This window comes from Siphateles boraxobius, unplaced genomic scaffold, assembly GCF_051911475.1.
Source record: "Siphateles boraxobius isolate OS27281-9 unplaced genomic scaffold, OSU_SipBor_1 19, whole genome shotgun sequence".
Classification (NCBI taxonomy): Eukaryota; Metazoa; Chordata; class Actinopteri; order Cypriniformes; family Leuciscidae; genus Siphateles; species Siphateles boraxobius.
The window spans coordinates 12067698-12085405 of record NW_027508799.1 but is presented as its reverse complement, the minus strand read 5'-3'; the positions used below and the strand labels follow the sequence as shown (position 1 = coordinate 12085405).

At 43.2% G+C, this 17708-nt stretch overlaps 1 protein-coding gene across 1 annotated transcript in view; it reads left to right on the top strand.

Annotated features, from left to right (window-relative positions):
- The first annotated feature begins 15013 nt into the window (after positions 1-15013).
- LOC143742503 (putative C-type lectin domain family 20 member A) overlaps positions 15014-17708 on the top strand; it is a 61776-nt gene continuing 59081 nt past the window's right edge. The window contains exon 1 of the mRNA XM_077235386.1: positions 15014-15181. Coding sequence (XP_077091501.1) covers positions 15148-15181 — 34 coding nt within the window. The 5' untranslated portion in view covers positions 15014-15147. The remainder of the gene's footprint in view (positions 15182-17708) is intronic.

Below are 17708 nucleotides of genomic sequence, written 5' to 3'. Positions count from 1 at the left end.
TCCATCTCCTCTGCATCTCCATCTCCTCTGCATTTCCATCTCCTCTGCATCTCCATCTCCTCTGCATCTCCATCTCCTCTGCATTTCCATCTCCTCTGCATTTCCATCTCCTTTGCATCTCCATCTCCTCTGCATCTCCATCTCCTCCGCATCTCAATATACTCTGCATCTCCATCTCCTCTGCATCTCCATCTTATCTGCATCTCCATCTCCATCTCCTCTGCATTTCCATCTCCTCTGCATTTCCATCTCCTCTGCATTTTCATCTCCTCTGCATCTCAATCTCCTCAGCATCTCCATCTCCTCTGCATCTCCATCTCCTCTGCATCTCCATCTCCTCTGCATTTCCATCTCCTCTGCATCTCCATCTCCTCTGCATCTCCATCTCCTCTGCATTTCCATCTCCTCTGCATTTCCATCTCCTCTGCATCTCCATCTCCTCTGCATCTCCATCTCCTCCGCATCTCAATATACTCTGCATCTCCATCTCCTCTGCATCTCCATCTTATCTGCATCTCCATCTCCATCTCCTCTGCATTTCCATCTCCTCTGCATTTCCATCTCCTCTGCATTTTCATCTCCTCTGCATCTCAATCTCCTCAGCATCTCCATCTCATCTGCATCTCCATCACCTCTGCATCTCCATCTCCTCTGCATCTCCTTCTCCTCTGCATCTCCATCTCCTCTGCATCTCCAGCTCCTCTGCATCTCCACCTCCTCTGCATCTGCATCTCCATCTCCTCTGCATCTCCAACTCTATCTCCTCTGCATCTCCATCTCCTCTGCATCTCCATCTCCTCTGCATCTCCAGCTCCTCTGCATCTCCAGCTCCTCTGCATCTCCAGCTCCTCTGCATCTCCACCTCCTCTGCTTCTGCATCTCCAACTCCATCTCCTCTGCATCTCCATCTCCTCTGCATCTCCATCTCCTCTGCATTTCCATCTCCTCTGCATTTCCATCTCCTCTGCATTTCCATCTCCTCTGCATTTCCATCTCCTCCGCATCTCCATCTCCTCTGCATTTCCATCTCCTCTGCATTTCCATCTCCTCTGCATCTCCAGCTCCTCTTCATCTCCATCTCCTCTGCATATCCAACTCCATCTCCTTTGCATCTCCATCTCATCTGCATCTCCATCTCCTCTGCATCTCCATCTCTTCTGCATCTCCAACTCATCTGCATTTCCATCTCCTCTGCATCTCCATCTCCTCTGCATCTCCAACTCCATCTCCTCTGCATCTCCATCTCCTCTGCATCTCCATCTCCATCTCCTCTGCATCTCCAGCTCCTCTGCATCTCCAGCTCCTCTGCATCTCCAGCTCCTCCGCATCTCCACCTCCTCTTTATCTGCATCTCCAGCTCCTCTGCATCTCCAGCTCCTCTGCATCTCCAGCTCCTCTGCATCTCCATCTCCTCTGCATTTCCATCTCCTCTGCATCTCCATCTCCTCTGCATTTCCATCTCCTCTGCATCTCCATCTCCTCTGCATCTCCACCTCCTCTGCATCTCCATCTCCTCTGCATTTCCATCTCCTCTGCATTTCCATCTCCTCTGCATTTCCATCTCCTCTGCATCTCCATCTCCTCTGCATCTCCATCCCCATCTCCTCTGCATCTCCATCTCCTCTGCATCTGCATCTCCATCTCCTCTGCATCTGCATCTCCTCTGCATCTCCATCTCCATCTCCTCTGCATCTCCATCTCCTCTGCATCTCCATCTCCATCTCCTCTGCATCTCCATCTCCATCTCCTCTGCATCTCCATCTCCTCTGCATCTCCATCTCCTCTGCATCTTCATCTCCATCTCATCTGCATCTCCATCTCCTCTGCATCTTCATCTCCATCTCCTCTGCATCTTCATCTCCATCTCCTCTGCATCTCTATCTCCTCTGCCTCTGCATCTCCATCTCCTCTGCATCTCCATCTCCTCTGCATCTCCATCTCATCTGCATATCCAGCTCCTCTGCATCTCCAACTCCATCTCCTCTGCATCTCCATATCCTCTGCATCTCCATCTCCATCTCCTCTGCATCTCCATCTCCTCTGCATTTCCATCTCCTCTGCATCTCCATCTCCTCTGCATCTCCATCTCCTTTGCATCTCCATCTCCTCTGCATCTCCATCTCTATCTCCTCTGCATCTCCATCTCCATCTCCTCTGCATCTCCATCTCCTCTGCATCTCCATCACCTCTGCATCTCGAACTCCTCTGCATCTCCATCTCCTCTGCATCTCCATATCCTCGGCATCTCCATATTCTCTGCATTTCCATCTCCTCTGCATTTCCATCTCCTCTGCATTTCCATCTCCTCTGCATTTCCATCTCCTCTGCATCTCCATATCCTCTGCATCTCCATCTCCATCTCCTCTGCATCTCCATCTCCATCTCCTCTGCATCTCCATCTCCTCTGCATCTCCATCTCCTCTGCATCTCCATCTCCTCTGCATCTCCATCTCCTCTGCATTTCCATCTCCTCTGCATCTCCATCTCCTCTGCATCTCCATCACCTCTGCATCTCCATCACCTCTGCATCTCCATCTCCTCTGCATCTCCAGCTCCTCTGCATCTGCATCTCCATCTCCTCTGCATCTCCAACTCCATCTCCTCTTCATCTCCATCTCCTCTGCATCTCCATCTCCATCTCCTCTGCATCTCCATCTCCTCTGCATCTCCATCTCCTCTGCATTTCCATCTCCTCTGCATCTCCATCTCCTCTGCATCTCCATCTCCTCTGCATCTCCATCTCCTTTGCATCTCCATCTCCTCTTTATCTCCATCTCTATCTCCTCTGCATCTCCATCTCTATCTCCTCTGCATCCCCATCTCCATCTCCTCTGCATCTCCATCTCCTCTGCATCTCCATCTCCTCTGCATCTCCATCTCCTCTGCATCTCCATCTCCTGCATCTCCATCCCCATATCCTCTGCACCTCCATCCCCATCTCCTCTGCATCTCCATCCCCATCTCTTCTGCATCTCCTCTGCATCTCCATCTCCTCTGCATCTGCATCTCCATCTCCTCTGCATCTCCATCTCAATTCAATTCAAATTCAATTCAATTCAAATTTATTTGTGTAGCGCTTTTCACAATACACATTGTCTCAAAGCAGCTCCACAGAAAGTGCATTTTGGAAATGTACATAGAAAAATACAGTCAGTTAATCATATATTAATTTATGGCATAACATATCGCCGGCTTTGAGTCGTCTCTTCACAGGCGTCGAGTCGTCTCTTCACAGGCGTTGGGGCATCTGAAGTCTCCGTGAGAGGCTGGATACAAACTGGAGCTGACGAACGCTATTTACCTCGGGACTAGCGTCCCGAGATAACAGCAGAAAGGTAGATGGGAAATAATTAGCATAGCTGATGTTCATAATGTTACTGCATTCGAACTGATTCAGCAGTAGTATTAAAGGTTAAGCATTAAGTGTATGCTTGGTTAAAGAGATGCGGCTTTAATCTAGTTTTAAACTGGGACAGCGAGTCTGAGTCTCGAACAATATCAGGAAGGCTATTCCAGAGTTTAGGAGCTAAATGTGAGAACGCCCTCCCTCCTTTAGTGGACTTTGATATCCTAGGAATGACCAGAAGCCTCGAATTTAGTGATCTTAAAGAGCGCGATGGATTGTATGGCGACTGAAGGTCTGTTAAATACACAGGAGCTAAACCATTTAGGGTTTTATAGGTCATTAGGAATACTTTGTATTTGATTCGTAACTTAATAGGTAACCAGTGTAGAGATGATAAAATAGGTGTTATATGGTCATATTTTCTTGATCTAGTAAGAACTCTAGTGGCTGCATTTTGCACTAACTGTAGCTTGTTTATTGAGGATGCAGGACAACCAGCTAATAAAGCATTACAGTAATCTAGTCTCGAGGTCATGAATGCATGAACTAACTTTTCTGCATCAGAAACAGATAGCATGTTACGTAGCTTAGCAATGTTTCTAAGGTGGAAAAAGGCTGTTCTTGTAATATATGAAATATGATTTTCGAAAGTCAAGTTAAGGTCTATTATAACACCCAGGTCTTTTACTGTAGTGGATAAAGTAACAGGACATCCTTCTAAATTAAAGTTGTATTGTAAGGGATTTTGTGGGTAGTTTTTTGGACCAATAAGTAGTACCTCCGTTTTATCTGAATTTAATAGCAGGAAATTACACGTCATCCATCATTTTATATCATTTAAACACTCTGTCAATTTATATAAGTTAGTGTTTTCATCTGGTCGTGATGAGATATATAATTGAGTGTCATCAGCATAACAGTGGAAATTAATTCCATGTTTTCTTATTATATTACCAAGTGGCAGCATGTATATTGAGAATAGCAGAGGGCCTAACACCGATCCTTGCGGCACTCCATAGTCTACTGAAGTTATCTTCGATTTTTCCCCATTTAAACAGACAAAATGGTAACGGTCTGATAAGTACGATCTAAACCAGCTTAATGCCTGTCCCTGAACACCAGTGTAGTTTTGTAGTCGATCCAAGAGTATTTTATGATCTATAGTGTCGAACGCAGCGCTAAGATCGAGTAGAACTAGTATTGAGATACAGCCTTGGTCAGAAGCTAAAAGTAAATCATTTGTAATTTTAACTAGCGCAGTTTCTGTGCTATGATGCGGTCTGAATCCCGATTGGAATTTTTCATAGATATCATTTTATTGCAAGAAAGAGCACAATTGAGCGGACACAATTTTTTCTAGTATTTTAGACATAAATGGAAGATTTGAGATGGGTCTGTAATTTGCTAAGTTATTTGGATCTAATTGCGGTTTCTTAATGAGAGGTTTTAGTACTGCCAGCTTGAATATTTTTGTAACATGACCTAAAAATAAAGATGAGTTAATAATATTAAGAAGAGGCTCTTCCACTACAGGTAACACTTCTTTCAGTAGTTTAGGGTATTGGATCTTGGATCTTGGGTATTGGGTATTGGGTATTGGATCTAATAAACATGTTGTTGGTTTAGATGCAATGATAAGTTTATTTAGCTCTTCCTGTCCCATAGTTGTAAAGTGGTGTAGTTGTTCTAGAGGGGCCATAATTGAGGTTGAATCATAAGACATCATAGAGGATTGTATATTTACAAATGTGTTTCGGATGCTTTCTATTTTCTCATCGAAGTAATTCATAAAATCATTACTACTATATTGTAAGGGAATATTTTGCTCTTGTGATGTCTGTTTATTTGTTAGTCTAGCCACGGTGTTGAATAAAAACCTTGGATTATTTTGGTTATTTTCTATTAGTTTGCGGAGATGCTCAGCCCTGGCTGCTTTTAGAGCCTTTTTATAACGTGACATACTGTCTTTCCACGCGATTCTAAACACCTCTAAATTAGTTTGTTTCCATTTACGCTCTAAGTTACGAGTTTCTCTCTTGATAGCATGCGTAGCACTGTTTTACCATGGTGCTTTAGTTTTCTCTCTAACCTTTTTTAATCTAATTGGTGCAACAATATCTAGTGTACTAGAGAACATGGTGCTCAAACTGCTAGTCATTTCCTCTAGTTCATCTGTTTGTTTGGGTGCACTGAGCAGCTGAGATAGATCAGGTAAGCTATTTGAGAATCTATCTATAGTGGTTGGAAGGATTGTTCTGCCTGGTCGATAACGTGGCGCAACATGACAAATTTCAGCAGTACGTATTACGCAAGATACCATGTAATGATCAGTGAGATCGTCACTTTGCGGTATAATATTTATATCAGTTGGATTGGTTCCAGATGATATAATTAAATCTAGTGTATGATTTAGACGATGAGTGGGACCACTGACGTTTTGCGTGACCCCAAAGGAGTTTAATAAATCTGTAAACGCAGCCCCTAACGCATCATTTGTATTATCTACGTGTATGTTAAAGTCTCCAACAATTATTGCTTTATCGACATTGACCAATAGATCTGAAAGAAAGTATGCAAACTCTTTTAGGAAGTCAGCATAGGGCCCTGGAGGTCTATATAGGGTAGCCAAGGCTAGAGATAATATGGATTTGTTTCTTACATCTAAGAGCGTAACATTTAGCACAAGTACTTCATACGAATTAAACCTGTGACCTGTTTTCTGAGTAACATTAAGAATATCTCTATAGATTGTTGCAACACCGCCGCCACGACCGATCAGACAGGGCTCAAGCTTATAACAGTATCCTGGTGGAGTAGACTCATTTAGACCGAAATAATCATTTGGTTTAAGCCAGGTTTCAGTAAGGCAAAGTACATTGAAACTATTAACTGTGACCATTTCATTTACAATTACCGCCTTAGGTGTGAGCGATCTAATGTTTAGAAGACCTAGCTTTAGAAATTGTTTTTGTTCACCGATATTTAGATTTTCTGGTTTAATTACAATAAGATTTTTGCTAGATCCTACACTAGATTTATTGTTTGGCCTCACTAAGCGAGGAATAGACACAGTTTCTATATAATGTTCTACACTACTTATATCAATTAAGTTTGGACAGCAAAGACTGTGATTTGGACTTTGACTTACTAGTCATATGGTGTGTAACGTCTTGGAGATGTTGTCCGACAGAACAGCCGCTCCGATTCTGCTGGGGTGCAGGCCATCAGCACGGTAGAGCCTAGGTCGCTCCCAGAACAGATTCCAATTATTTACAAAGAGCAGTTTCTGTTCATTACACCATGACATTAACCATTCATTTAGAGCAAATAATCTACTGAACCTTTCTTGTCCTAGTCGGTACGTGGGAAGCGGTCCAGACACGATGATCGTTGCTTCAGGCAATGTGCTGCGAAACATCTCGATCAGGCTTCTGTAGTCCTTCTTCAGAACCTCCGTCTGCCGCAGCCTGATGTCGTTCGTTCCCGCGTGCAGCACGACAGCTCCGACGCGCTCGTCACCGTTCAGGATCTCGGGAATCTGTGCAGCGACATCAAGAACACGAGCACCAGAAAGCAGTGAGTGCGCTCCTTACGCTTACCTGAGGTAGCACGGTCATGACGGACCATGGAAGTGCCGATGATCACGGCGGCATCAGGAGGGGAGAAGCGGTTCCGGGTGGAGATCTCGAAGACCGGGAGGGGCGGGGAGGTCCTTGGTCTGGTCCTGGCTCGTGTCTTCCGCTGTGGGATCACCCAGGGTCCATGGTGTTGCCTCGGTGCCGGTGTAAGTGAAGGCAGAGATGATCGCGTCCTCCTGGGCAGAGAAACGCACGGAGTAGACGAAGGATGATGGATATAACCCGTATCCTTTCAGTGAAACGGGTGTAAAATGAGAGGGTCGATATGCGCGAGGCCACGTGTGAAATGCTAGCGGGCTAAAGGCTAGTAGCCGAGATTCGGAAAGTTGGATCTAAGTAGCGATATCAAAGCAATCCGATTGTTTTTTATAAGGAATAGGGTCGAGGATAAGTTCACATGATATAAAAATAGAAAGTGCTTGTTTATAAATGAGTGGTAAAGAAGAAAATCAGGGATTAATGAATCAATTCGACGGAGCTCCAAACACAAACACAGACCGCATGCGCATCAATTGCAAATTGATCTCCATCTCCATCTCCATCTCCTCTGCATCTCCAGCTCCTCTGCATCTCCATCTCCTCTGCATCTCCAACTCCATCTCCCCTGCATCTCCATCTACTCTGCATCTCCATCTCCATCTCCTCTGCATCTCAATCTCCTCTGCATCTCCATCTCCATCTCCTCTGCATCTCCATCTCCTCTGCATCTCCATCTCCTCTGAATCTTCATCTCCATCTCATCTGCATCTCCATCTCCTCTGCATCTTCATCTCCATCTCCTCTGCATCTCCAGCTCCTCTGCATCTCCAGCTCCTCTGCATCTCCAGCTCCTCTGCATCTCCACATCCTCTGCATCTCCAGCTCCTCTGCATCTCCAGCTCCTCTGCATCTCCATCTCCTCTGCATCTCCAACTCCATCTCCTCTGCATCTCCATCTCCTCTGCATTTCCATCTCCTCTGCATTTCCATCTCCTCTGCATTTCCATCTCCTCTGCATCTCCATCTCCTCTACATTTCCATCTCCATCTCCTCTGCATCTCCATCTCCTCTGCATCTCCATCTCCTCTGCATTTCCATCTCCTCTCCATTTCCATCTCCTCTGCATCTCCATCTCCTCTGCATCTCCATCTCCTCTGCATCTCCATCTCCTCTGCATCTCGATCTCCTCTGCATCTCCATCACCTCTGCATCTCCATCTCCTCTGCATCTCCATCTCCTCTGCATCTCCACCTCCACTGCATCTCCATCTCCTCTGCATCTCCATCTCCTCTGCATCTCCAGCTCCTCTGCATCTGCATCTCCATCTCCTCTGCATCTCCAACTCCATCTCCTCTGCATCTCCATCTCCTCTGCATCTCCATCTCCATCTCCTCTGCATCTCCATCTCCATCTCCTCTGCATCTCCATCTCCTCTGCATCTCCATCTCCTCTGCATTTCCATCTCCTCTGCATTTCCATCTCCTCTGCATCTCCATCTCCTCTGCATCTCCATCTCCTCTGCATCTCCATCTCCTCTGCATCTCCATCTCCATCTCCTCTGCATCTCCATCTCCATCTCCTCTGCATCTCCTCTGTATCTCCATCTCCTCTGCATCTCCATCTCCTCTGCATCTCCATCTCCTCTGCATCTTCATCTCCATCTCCTCTGCATCTCCATCTCCTCTGCATCTCCATCTCCTCTGCATCCCCATCTCCTCTGCATCTCCATCCCCATCTCCTCTGCATCTCCATCTCCATCTCCTCTGCATCTCCAGCTCCTCTGCATCTGCATCTCCATCTCCTCTGCATCTCCATCTCCATCTCCTCTGCATCTCCATCTCCTCTGCATCTCCATCTCCTCTGCATCTTCATCTCCATCTCCTCTGCATCTCCATCTCCTCTGTATCTTCATCTCCATCTCCTCTGCATCTCCATCTCCATCTCCTCTGCATCTCCATCCCCATCTCATCTGCATCTCCATCTCCTCTGCATCTTCATCTCCATCTCCTCTGCATCTCCATCTCCATCTCCATCTCATCTGCATCTCCATCTCCTCTGCATCTCCATCCGCTCTGCATCTCCATCTCCTCTGCATCTCCATCTCCTCTGCATCTCCATCTCCTCTGCATCTCCATCTCCATCTCCTCTGCATTTCCATCTCCTCTGCATCTTCATCTTCATCTCCATCTCCTCTGCATCTTCCTTCTTTCTGTTGGCTGAGTAGAAGTCAAATGAGAATGAACATTAATTTTGTTAAAGCACACACAGTGCCTTTTTCTGTTCTATTGTTGACCAAATAAAAGTGTACGAGTCCCAGTCACGCCGACCCCTGTCTTCTATCACATCTACACTGAACCTTCACTACATAGACATATCCAAGTTATCCTCCACAAAGGTATGGATATTTTCACGAAACAGTGCAGTCCTTAGTCTGTCCAGTTGATGCTTTGGCACCAGATACATTTTTTCGGTATGGTCCATTCTCTTCAGGTTCAGTTTCTAGTTATCAGACTGGTATGAATGGTAGTGCTGGACTTGAAAGTGTAAAAAGGAATCCGCCACTTTGATAAATCATGCGCCTCTTCCTGGCTATATTGATATTTTTATTAGTTACTTATTTTATCTGCTTTATTAAAAATTTTCACAAATTTGTTAGCTGTGGCAACGCAATATACAGGTGCTGGTCATATAATTAGAATATCATCAAGAAGTTGATTTATTTCAGTAATTCCATTCAAAAAGTGAAATTTGGATATTATATTTATTCATTACACATAGACTGATATATTTCAAATGTTTATTTCATTTAATTGTGATGATAAAAACGGACAACTAATGAAAATCCCAAATTCAGTATCTCCGAAAATTAGAATATTACTTAAGACCAATACAAAAAAGGATTTTTAGAAATGCTGGCCAACTGAAAAGTATGAACATGAAAAGTATGAGCATGTACAGCACTCAATACTTAGTTCGGGCTCCTTTTGCCTGAATCACTGCAGCAATGCGGCGTGGCATGGAGTCGATCAGTCTGTGGCACTGACAAAACTGACAAAAGGTCATTGCTAAAGAGGCTGGCTGTTCACAGAGCTCTGTGTCCAAGCACATTAATAGAGAGGCGAAGGGAAGGAAAAGATATGGTAGAAAAAAGTGTACAAGCAATAAGAATAACCGCACCCTGGAGAGGATTGTTAAACAAAACCCATTCAAAAATGTGGGGGAGATTCACAAAGAGTGAACTGCAGCTGGAGTCAGTGCTTCAAGAACCACCGCACACTGACGTATGCAAGACATGGGTTTCAGCTGTCGCATTCCTTGTGACAAGCCACTCTTGAACAAGACACAGCGTCAGAAGTGTCTCGCCTGGGCTACAGACAAAAAGGACTGGACTGGACTGCTGCTGAGTGGTCCAAAGTTATGTTCTCTGATGAAAGTAAATTTTGCATTTCCTTTGGAAATCAAGGTCCCAGAGTCTGGAGGAAGAGAGGAGAGGCACAGAATCCACGTCGCTTGAGGTCCAGTGTAAAGTTTCCACAGTCAGTGATGGTTTTGGGTGCCATGTCATCTGCTGGTGTTGGTCCACTGTGTTTTCTGAGGTCCAAGGTCAACGCAGCCGTCTGCCAGGAAGTTTTAGAGTACTTCATGCTTCCTGCTGCTGACCAACTTTATGGAGATGCAGATTTCATTTTCCAACAGGACTTGGCACATGCACACAGTGCCAAAGCTACCAGTACCTGGTTTAAGGACCATGGTATCCCTGTTCTTAATTGGCCAGCAAACTCGCCTGACCTTAACCCTATAGAACATCTATGGGGTATTGTGAAGAGGAAGATGCGATATGCCATACCCAACAATGCAGAAGAACTGATGGCCACTGTCAGAGCAACCTGGGCTCTCGAAACACCTGAGCAGTGCCACAGACTGGTCGACTCCATGCCATGCCACATTGCTGCAGTAATTCAGGCAAAAGGAGCCCCAACTAAGTATTGAGTGCTATACATGCTCATACTTTTCATGTTCATACTTTTCAGTTGCCCAACATTTCTATAAATCCTTTTTTTGTATTGGTCTTAAGTAATATTCTAATTTTCGGAGATACTGAATTTAGGGTTTTCATTAGTTGTCCGTTTTAATAATCACAATTAAATTAAATAAACATTTGAAATATATCAGTCTGTGTGTAATGAATGAATGAATATAATATCCAAATTTCACTTTTTGAATGGATTTACTGAAATAAATCAACTTTTTGATGATATTCTAATTATATGACAAGCACAAAGTATTGCAGGAAAAAGGCAAAATGAATTCCATCTTTAAGACAATTTTTTTAAATACTCGACAGGCCGAATTAAACAGCCTAACGGCCCGTATGTGGCCTGCGGGCCGTAGTTTGCTCACCCCTGCTGTAAAGGTTCTCCCCACAGCCATGGAAACTGCTCAAGCACTATTTTATCATGTCTTTTGAATTTATGGTATACCTGATGATATTGTCAGCGATAGAGGAACTCAGTTCACGTCCCAAGTTTGGAGAGCTTTCTGTAATCATCTGGACATTAACATCAGTCTCACATCAGGATACCACCCTCAGTCTAATGAACAAGTTGAACGATTAAACCAAGAAATAGGCAGATACCTTCGATCATACTGCAGCCAAGAACAACACCGCTGGTCGGAATTCCTCCCATGGGCAGAATATACACAAAATTCACTAACTCACTCCTCAACTGCCCTGACCCCCTTCCAGTGCATCCTTGGGTATCAACCTCCTTTGTTCCCTTGGTCTGGCAAACTCTCATCAGTCCCTGCAGTGGACGATTGGACCGGCCTAGTAAGAGGGTGTGGGACAGCGCACACGTCCGTCTTCAGAGAGCTGTAAGAGTACAAGAACTCCAGGCCAACAGACGTCGTCGCCCACATCCTCCCTACCAACCAGGACAGCGGGTCTGGCTTTATACCAGGGACCAAGCTGGGGCTACCCAGCAGGAAGCTCAGTCCAAGGTATGTTGGTCCATTCAAAATTTAAAAAACAATAAACCAGGGCTTCCTAAAATTATCATATCTCTCCATCCTTTAATGTTTCCCTCCTCAAACTGGTCCACCCGGGGGCTGACCCTAACACTGATGCTCGAGAGCCGCCACCACCACTGGACGCTGACGCTTACGTCCTGCTTACAAGGTGAATGAGTTACTGGACTCAAGACGGAGAGGGGGTCAACTCCAATACTTGGTGGACTGGAAGGGCTATGGACCTGAGGAGAGATCGTGGATAGCCTGGACCTTTCTCTCATCGAGGATTTTCATCTTGCCAGACCCGATCGACCAGCACCATGACCACGGGGGGTCCACGTCGAGCGTCAGGAAGCGCTCCTAGAGGAGGGGGTTCTGTAACGCCACGCCAGCAGAAGGAGCCCTCGCCTGAGTATTGACTGTGTACCGCTTGCTCTACTTGCATTTCCTGTTTGAACAGTATTTAAGAAGAGATTGTGTGTTTGCACTTTGCGAAGTATTGCCAGTTCATCTGGCTTACCGAGCATTTCCATTGTTTTCTGCCTGATTATCTTCTATATGATTCTGCCTGATTTTCTGCCTGATTACCCCTCTACTTTGGTAGCCTGTTTTAGACTGGTGACTATCAGGGGCGTCGGACTGGGGGGTAAAGGGTACCGAGTACCCAGGGCCCGAAGCAGGGGGGGGGCCCTTAAAAGTCAGTTTTCTATACATACATATACATGCACTAACACTTGTATAGCATTAATGTACAAATAAAAAAGTTGCTGTGCAAAACTAAACTTGTAGTTAGGCACTGGTTTGGTATAAAAAAAAGTAATTTTCATGCTGTGCAGGGCCCCACCACCCCTCTCGAATCAATGTAAATGGTACGACCCGCAGGTCAGGTGCTTCTACTGCGGACCTGCGGTGAATCAGTTGATGAGACAGGAGCTGGAGTGAGCCGTGATAGGAAGACAGGGGAAGAGTCATGTCTTTCCTTAAGAAAAGAAAATCAGGGGCTCAAAAAAAAAAAAAGAAGATTAAAGAGAGAAAGACAAATGAGGGCAAGCAGTGAGCTCCAAATGCATCATCAAGCATTGACATTGTTTTAACATAAATATCTACTCTCCAGGTAGAATAGCATACATTTATGTTCGTACTCTATTTGAATAATATACCAATACTTTATAGCGATGGCTCTCAAACCTGTCCTGGAGGACCCCCAACACTGCATGTTTTCTTTGTCTCCCAAATCAAACACACCTGATTCAACTCATCGGCTTATTATTTCATGGGTTAATGAGCTGATGAGTTGAATCAGGTATGTTTGATTAGGGAGACAAAGAAAACGTGCAGTGTTGGGGGTCCTTTAGGACAGGTTTGAGAACCACTGCTTTATAGTATCACACCCTACATAGCGAGCTAACAATGTTTCTGGGTAAATAACAGGGAGTGAGAAGCAGACGGAGGCGGACCTGGGAGCTCAACACACTGCCACTCCAGGCAGCTTGTCTCCTCTTCTGCTGCAGTTCTCCCCAGAGTCAGAAGTTTACATGAAAACACTGTATATTTCCCTCCATTGTCAAAATCTAACACCCGCGAAAACATGTATTATATTCTGTATTTATTTTAAACAGACAAATAATCATCAATTAACTTGTACTTAGCCTACACTTTAAAAAAGGTATTGTGACAATAAAGGATATTTTAGCAACCATTTGTTTACATTTTAAGCGTTTTTATGACAAAAATGCAATACCCCACCCATTGGTATCACTATGGTATTTGGTACGGGGGCCCAGCAAGATGGTTTGTACCCAGGGCCCAAAATTTGGTGCTACGCCCCTGGTGACTATGTTTGGACCTCCTGCCTGTTTGCTCACCCCTGCCTTTTGGATTACCCTTGTGTATGTCGCTAGATTGGACTGTAATTGTGGTTTTGACCTATTGCCTGGCCTAACGTTTCTGTCTCTAAAACCTGCTGCTAATAAACATCCGCAAATGGCTTCTAACACCGCCTCAGCCTCGTCGTTACAATAGTCTTTGAAGGTATGACTCTAATAGGTTTAATGGGCCTAATTCTCCATCGTAATTTATTAAACTTGTTTGAAACTTGTATAACATTTTTTTTCCTTTGTAACACAAAATGAGTTATGTCAACACAGCATGTTCCTTAAAAATGGTTCTCTAACAGAACTTAAAACATCCAACAACTTCTGTAACATAAAACACATGCATATCTGTTCTCAGAAATGTATTGTAGGTTTTCATAACCCATTAAATCACATTTCAAAAGCCTGTATTTAGTTGTTTAGTAGTAGGTTTCAAAAGACTGATGGAGAACTAAAGTATGTGTACTTACTAAGCACTGACTATTTACATTTTTGAATGAAGAGTAAGCAAAGTCCAAATGTAAATTAATCTCCATGTCCATTTTGCATCTGAGGAAAGATGATTTGCATGAAAGGTAATGTATAAAAATGTGTGTAGGGATCATTCATTCATTTTCAGGGGTCTAATCAGGAGTTTTGTCTTATATCATACTTACAACCTTGACTCTTGTTTATGGCTTCAAACGCCGCCTCAGCCTCATCGTTACAATAGTCTTTGAAGGTATGACTCTAATAGGTTTAATGTGCCTAATTCTCCATCTTAATTTATTAAACTTGTTTGAAACTTGTATAAATTTTTTTTCCTTTGTAACACAAAAGGAGTTATGTCAATACAGCATGTCCCTTAAAAATGGTTCTCTAACAGAACTTAAAACATCCAACAACTTCTGTAACATACAACACATGCATATCGGTTATCAGAAATTTATTGTAGGTTTTCATAACCCATTAAAGCACATTTCAAAAGCCTGTATTTAGTTGTGGGTTTCAAAAGACTAATGGAGAACTACAGTATGTGTACTTACTAAGCACTGACTATTTACATTTTTGAATGAAGAGTAAGCAAAGTCCAAATGTAAATTAATCTCCATGTCCATTTTGCATTTGAGGAAAGATGATTTGCATGAAAGGTAATGTATAAATATGTGTGTAGGGATCATTCATTCATGTTTCAGGGGTGTAATCAGGAGTTTTTGTCTTATATTATACTTGCAACCATGACTCTTGTTTATTTGTGTTTGTCATTATTCTAGTTGTTTCTACAGTTTCAGGCTCCATACATACTGTAAATCCATCAACAATGGACAGGCTGTTTCATTTGGTATTTTTTTCAGGTGAGTATTCTTTTTTTCAAAATGTGTGTGTGTGTGTGTGTGTGTGTTTGTGTGAGTGTGTGTGTGTGTGTGTGTGTGTGTGTGTGTGTGTGTGTGTGTGTGTGTGTGTGTGTGTGTGTGTGTGTGTGTGTGTGTGTGTGTGTGTGTGTGTGTGTGTGTGTGTGTGTGTGTGTGTGTGCGTGCGCGCGCGCATGCGTGTGTATATGCATGTTATAACTGGAAAAATAAAACAGAATCCCAGATTTGTGCCATGACACAATCCATTCTCATAGGTCTACAGTTGCTAGTTTTTGCTCTGGCATACTGTTTAGAATAGTGTCACGTAACCACTGTTTAGATCAATCTAAAAAGAGATGAGTGACGCAGAATAACCAAGATCTAAAAAGTCTTTAATGAAACACAGAGAAATAAAAAGCACACTACACATTAACATAAACGTTAATGCAGGATACAGAACTAAGAAATCAGAAGGTTTAAATACACTGAGATTTATCACTAATGAAACAGAGAACAGGTATGTAACTAATCAGAAACCATGATAACAAACAAATGAGAACTAACAGATAAAAACAGAACAGGGCAGTTATACAAAACAGGACATAATGGCCCTCATTTATCATTCTAAAGTAGAAACGAGCACAGATCTGAGTGAAGAATACATGTTACGACGGGGTTCACGTGTGATTCATGAAACATTTGTATGCCACCAATCCCAGCATACAAATGATCGTACTTTGATCAGTGGTGAAAGAGAAATGTATCTTACTCCAAAGTATTATATACACGTTGGGTGCTGGGCATGCTGATTTTACAGTGGACCATTTAAATTGAGCAGTGTATCTTTTATGTTTGGTTGACTGCATTTAAGTTTGTTGAATAATGGCTGAAATGTCAAGTTAGCAATGCTAGAACTGATTTGTTGAGTGTGTGTAAGACGCCTGAGATGGACATTTGAATTTAATAAAATAAAGAGATGAAGAAAACAAACACAATGTGTTCACAAAAATGTCATACAGACATTTTGAGCCAAAATGACTACTTGTCATACAGTTTTTTTTATACTTTTGTTCATCTTTAAATTATAAAAGTAAAATATAGTTCATGTAGTCCTATTTATTTTCTTTCTTAATAGTTAAAGGCAGGGTAGGCAATGTGTTTCTAAAACACTTTTTGTCAAATTTGTTTAAGCTGTCTTTATATACCAATACATATCTAAAATGTAAGTACTCTAGGAGTTTATAAAAATAGAGTGTCTGTAGTCTTCTCAGGGCTGCAATAAACACAGCTCATTATTCCATTCGGACCGAGTGCTCTGATTGACTGGGCGACTGTCACTCTTCCTCGCTGCTATGGCTACCAGCACTGCTGCAACAGGAGCTGCCCACATGCGCGCACTCGGTTGACTCGCTCATTTCAGAAGAGGAGAGGGGCGCACCGACCGCAGGCCACGAAGTCTTACAATTATGGCAGAGAAAGAGCAGTCAAAATTCCCAGTACCACCTGTACCTGCATATACAGTCAGCGCAGGCAAACAAGGCAACAAAAGGTGATGTCACTCCATGCACTGTGCTCCTCTCCGCTGCGCTGGTAAACGCGTCCTCCAGCTGAGCGGTCGGCATCACGCGTCAATGTGTTTTGGGGGCGTGGCTTTGGAAGGAGCCCAGAAGGGAGGGGTTGGGAGTTTCTCTGTTGGACACTTTCAAAATCCAGCAGTTTCTCAAACCTACCTACCCTGCCTTTAATTTTATTCTATTTTTCTGCGTTCACAGAAGCACAGCAGGTGGGTGATGTGACAATGTGTGAATCCTTAAGTTCTGTTGCGTATGCTGCTATTTGCGCATATAAAGCTAAATACAAACAAATAAAACACAAAAATAACATTTGTTGTATTATTTTTAATTGGTCACAGACACCCATCTATTCTAGTCAAGTCACCTTCATTTATAAAGCGCTTTTAACCGTATGAATTGTTTCAAAGCAGCTTTACAATTATAGTAGAAATTACCTTTAACTGATTGTTTAAGCTGTAGAACAGCATTAGGATAAAGTTTTTGTCCAGCTAAAGTTAGTTTTGATTGATTCACTTCCATTGCGAAGATCATTAGTTATTAACTTAGTGGCCGCAAACACGACACCATTCTAACAGAAAAACTCTTAACCGGCCGCCCATCCCCACAAAACAGTGCCAGGTATCTCGAGAACGCACTCCCTGAAATAGGTTGCAAATGTAGGTGCAAATGATTATCCGTTATCTCTGCGCAAACCTCAAAAACACAAACCCGTGAAAACGCAGACGGCGCACACATGCGCATCACGTGTTAAGTTTGAATATACAGCTCTGGAAAAAGTTAAGAGACCATTGCAAAATTATCAGTTTCTCTGGTTTTACTATTTGTAGGTATGTGTTTGGTTAAAATTAACATTTTTGTTTTATTCTATAAACTACTGACAACATTTCTCCCAAATTCCAAATAAAAATATTGTCATTTAGAGCATTTATTTGCAGAAAACAACAACTGGTCAAAAT